This window comes from Mesitornis unicolor, unplaced genomic scaffold, assembly GCF_000695765.1.
Source record: "Mesitornis unicolor isolate BGI_N332 unplaced genomic scaffold, ASM69576v1 scaffold29095, whole genome shotgun sequence".
NCBI lineage: Eukaryota > Metazoa > Chordata > Aves > Mesitornithiformes > Mesitornithidae > Mesitornis > Mesitornis unicolor.
In genome coordinates, this window is record NW_010183959.1 from 7,022 (window position 1) to 11,583 (window position 4,562).

The 4,562-nt window shown below is 60.8% G+C and overlaps 1 protein-coding gene across 1 annotated transcript; it reads right to left on the reverse strand.

Moving 5' to 3' along the window:
- Window positions 1–609: 609 nt before the first annotated feature.
- On the reverse strand, window positions 610–4,561 carry ABHD17A (abhydrolase domain containing 17A; the record flags this gene model as incomplete). Its single annotated transcript, XM_010184317.1, has 4 exons — window positions 610–1,040; window positions 1,928–2,107; window positions 2,548–2,742; window positions 4,278–4,561. Coding segments are annotated over 4 exons (885 nt in total), but the record flags the coding sequence as incomplete, so codon positions are not given.
- Between the last annotated feature and the right edge of the window lies 1 nt (window position 4,562).

Consider the following 4,562-nt stretch of genomic DNA (forward strand, 5'->3'; position numbering starts at 1 on the left):
CTCCCCAGGGGCTGGGGCCACCCCCTAGCTGGGTGACAGGGAGGCAGCCCCAGGCGTCCCCAGGGAAGAGGTGCACACAAGTAAAACATTCAACCTCTGCTCTTTATTCAGTGCCCAGTTTCCTCACCCCACTTGCCGAGCGCATGGGGAGCGAGGGGGACGGAGGAGCTTTGCCAGGGGTGACCTGAGCACAGGGAAGCTCTGAGAGGCAGAGCAGGGCCAGACTGGAGGGGGTGTGGGGCAGGGGACCACCTCCTCCACACGTCCCAACTCCCCTCGGGGGCACAGCTCTGCCCCAGCCACAGGGCAAACACCGGGCACCCCACTGCCACCAGCGCCGATCTCAGGAAAGCTCCATCAAGAGCAGGAACTGCCACCTCCTCCATCCCCGGGGAGGGGGCTGGGCCTCCAGCCCCTCTCCAGCTCGCCTTATTGCTATAGTCAGAGCAGCAGAGCAGCCAGGAGGAATTCAGGAGTTCGCTGGTTTAGAAGATGGGGACCAGGATGTATCCCAAACTGAGGATTTGCCATCGTGAGGGTGGGCTCTCATCTTTAAGGGAAAGGGGGAGGAGGGAGCTGCCGTCTCTTCCCAGCCCAGCCAGTGGTGCCAGCAGGGCTGGGCCTCACACCGGGAGGGAGGAGAGTTGTGCTCATGTCCAAGAGGAAACACACCGTCCGCTCCAGGGCCTCCTGCCTGAGCCTGGAGCTGAGGCTGTACCAACTCATTGCACCTCCAGCAGCAGCAACTGGGGAGGGGCACTGGGAGAACTGGAGAAACAGGCAGAAACCCTCTGCCCGTCCCCCTGCCCCACAGCTAGTTGCGTTGGCTGGCCAGCTCCTGGGAGATGAATTTCCGAAGGCGCTCGAGGTACTGGCTGTAGAGTTCAATGTCATTGTGCCCGGCCCCGTCCACCCACAGCGGCTCCACAGCCTTGGGGCAGCGTTCAAAGAGCGCCAGGCCATGGGAGAAGTCGATGACTTCGTCCTCCGTGCCATGGATGATGAGGACGGGAGAGGTGATTTTGGAGATCTTCTCAATGCTGCCAAGAAAATGTGTGGGAAAGAGATGAGAGATGGGGTTAAGTACAGGGATCAAGGCACCCCCATTCCTCCTGCCCTCCCCAAATACATCCCTTTGGGGAGAGGGACCAGGAAATGCTCTTTGGTCACAGCACGGGGACATGGAGCTTCTGCCAAGGATGAGCTCCAGGACAAGATCCCTCCCGGCGTGACCCGCAGTGACAACAGCCCCAAGGAACCTTGGCAGGGTGGACGGAAACTGCTGCAGGACAGCACGAACCCAGACCCTCCCCGTGTCAGGATCAGCCGTGCTGGGTTTGAGGAGTGGAAGCACGGCTGCACTCAGCCCAGCCCCAAAGGCCAAGAAAAGCCACAGGGACTCGGAGTGTGGGCTGGTGGCTCCCAGCCATGGCCTCTGGCTCAGAGACCGTCCCTCAGGCCCCGCTGGCCTGGCTGCAAGGGGCAGGTGAAGCAAAAGCTCGTCCCACCTCAGCGCTGCCTTTCCGTACCACTGTCCCTGTCCTCTGCAGAGGGGGAAAAGTTGCCCAAGAAACTGGGGGAGAGATGGGACCCCCAGAGCTTGTGGTACCTGACAAGGGGCTGGTGACATAGCCCCAGAGTTGGTGGGCAACGACACTGGGACAGGGTGGCCAGGAGATGATGCCACCAGGGGACATGGGGTGCATACAGAGCCAGACCCTCAGGATGGGGCATGGTGACCCCAGGGAGGGTTACAGTCCCCTAGAGGGGACCGAATGCAAGGTAGGAGCATCCCGATAGGTTTAAGCTTATCGTGGGCAATAGGGCCACCGTTTCCATCACAACCCCAATTCGTGGCCAGGACAGAGCTGGCGTGGGCACTGCTCCTCCAGGGCTGTCCCCTGTCCCTTCTCCTCAGGCTACTCACTTGGGGAAGGCATCGAACCAGTACGTCTTCTTGGTCTCGGGGAAGGCGACTCTCATGCCAGAGGTGAGCGGGGAGTGGAGCACAATGGCAGCGCACTCATAGCGGGAGGCCAGATCAACTGTGGGCACCGTGCCGATGCTTTGTCCGTATAAAATAATGTTTTCCGGGCTGATCCCGTACCTGGGAGAGGAGAGGGAAGGTCAGCACTCAAGCACCAGAGTCCCATCACCAGAAAATACAGCCCAGGGGGTCACCCTGCTCTGGCCACAGCACCCTGCAAGGGTGGGATGGGGGGGAACACGGCTCTGTCCCCCTTGCTTCCCCCAGCTCCTTGTGGCTGGGCCCAAAGCTGCTGCCCCACACCCCCAGCAGGACCAGGAAGCAGCCAGGGCTGAGAGCCTGGGAGCAGTGAGATGGGGAGCACAGCTTGTACCAGCATCCCCAAGCAAGGCCATACCCCTGCAGCATCCCTGTCCCTCTGGGTCCCCTGGCTCCAGCTGCTTTCCGGCCACCCCTTCCCATTACGAGCGGTCCCGGGTTCCCTCTCCAGGAGATTTCCTGTTTTCCAGACTGTCTGCAGGGTTTTCCCGGACGTCGTCCCTTCCCCCTGCCCCGCTCACCGCGTCCGCAGCGCCTGCCACGCGGCGTCGATGTCGGAGTAGAGGTTCCTCTCCGAGGGCTTGCCCGTGCTGACACCGTAGCCCGAGTAGTCGTAGGAGAAGATGTTGCAGTTGATGCGGGTTCCCAGCCCGATGTAGAAGCTGCTCATCTGCCCCAGGTCCACGGCATTGCCATGCGAGAAAAGCACTGTGTACCTGCAGTGCCGGGGAGAGACGGGCACAGCGGGTCAATTGGGGACTCTGCCGTGGTGCCACCGTGCTGCCACCATCCTGCCCAGCCCTGCCAGTGGCGTGAGGACAGATGTGCCAGGGCAGCACCAGCCAGGATGGCCACTTTGGAGGCCTAAAGTCAAACCCCAGGACACAAAGGGACAAAACCTCTCTGGCCACCATGGAAGGTCCTCATGACATCCTCCAGAGACACCCAGACCCTCCTCAACACCCAGGGCCAGAGGCTTGCTCCTTGCAGAAATGGGCAGCTTGAAGGCAGAATGATTCTGTTCAAGTTTTTGAGTCTATTTTTGGTAAAAAGCTCAGGATTTGGGGCCATTTGCCCAACAGGGATTTCAAGTAAGAATTCTGACAGTGGATTTTTTTTCTCCCCTGGGTCTGGCAAGATACCAGGCACTGGGAGAGAAGTGAATTGTGGGAGTGACAAGGCACAAGAAATTTCCACCATAAGGAGAAAAACAATGTTAATCATAAAAATTAACACTAATAGCACATCCATGGAAGCTTGGCTCTCTCGTGCCAGAGGGAGGGAGCAGGACCCACTCCCTGCTGAGCCCCCAGAGCTGGTTTGAGGGGTCTGCGGGCAGCTTGAGCCTCCATGTCCCAGCCTGGATGGCCCAGAAAGCCCCACCAGGAAGGCAGTGGCAGGACAGACAGCAAGGGAGACCTGATGGACAGATGGCAACAGAGACCTGGTGCCCTGGGGGTTTTGAGAGTGCTGGATGCCCCCAGCCCAGGCCCTTCCCTTGGTGAGATGGCAAGAGCCATGCCCCCTTGTCCCAAGCCCCCCCCAGCTCAGGGCACAGCTGCTGAGTCCCCTCCTGTCCCCGTGCCATCCCCTCACGCCTGGCTACCTGCAGCTGGGAGAGGGTCTCCATCCCACACCCACTCCAGCTTCCCAGTTTACAGATCCTGGGGTGATCAGTAGCAGGTTGTGCCTAAACCTCTCCTGGCTTTTGGTCCTATCCCTCTGCTCCTTGAGGACTCAAATGCACCCAGGAGTTGGACTGCAGGCATCTCCTGGCCAGCGCAGGCCTTTGCCCATCCAATGTGGTCACCACGGGACTGGGGACAGGGGGTGAGCAGCTAACGCAGACCGCCCCCGGCACTCACCAAGAGCCTTGCACAGACACTCAGTTCACAACTGGGGTGTTACTGGGCCGTGACATTGGAGGGACCTGCGGGACAGCCTAGGGAATCTTTACATCCCTACAGCCTCCAGCTTTGCCTCCGTGTCCCATCTGACCCCATTCCCAGCCGCAGCCACAAGCCAGAGCAGTCTGGGGAGCTGAGCTCACCCCACATGACCCCTCCAAACCCCCACGGCAGGGCCAGCTCCTTCAGCGAGACACTGGGGCAAAGGCGACGGCACTCGGCTGAAGGAGAGGAGGGGGCAGGACGGCACCATGCTCACCAGTGCCGCACAAGCCCAACGCCAAGCAGACCAGGGTCAAACCACTGGCAGCAGCGCCGGGCTGGCAAGTCCACGAATGACTCACCTGGCGCCCGGCACACAGCGGACGTACATGCAGCCGACACGGTTCCCTCTGCTGCTTTTGGTGACAAACACCTCGATGTTGTCCAGTTCGCGCTGGGAGTACTGGAAATCCGCTCGGTCCTTCAAGTGCAGCTTCCACCGTCCCGCGCCACCGCCACGCAGGGAAGCGGTGCTGGTGCTGCCCACAGGCTCCGGCTCGGGGACCACAGCGTAGGTGGGCTCCGGGGGCAGGAAGGCCAATTTGGCAGCAATGCGGCTGGGGCAGGGCGGGCAGCAGAAGAGGCAG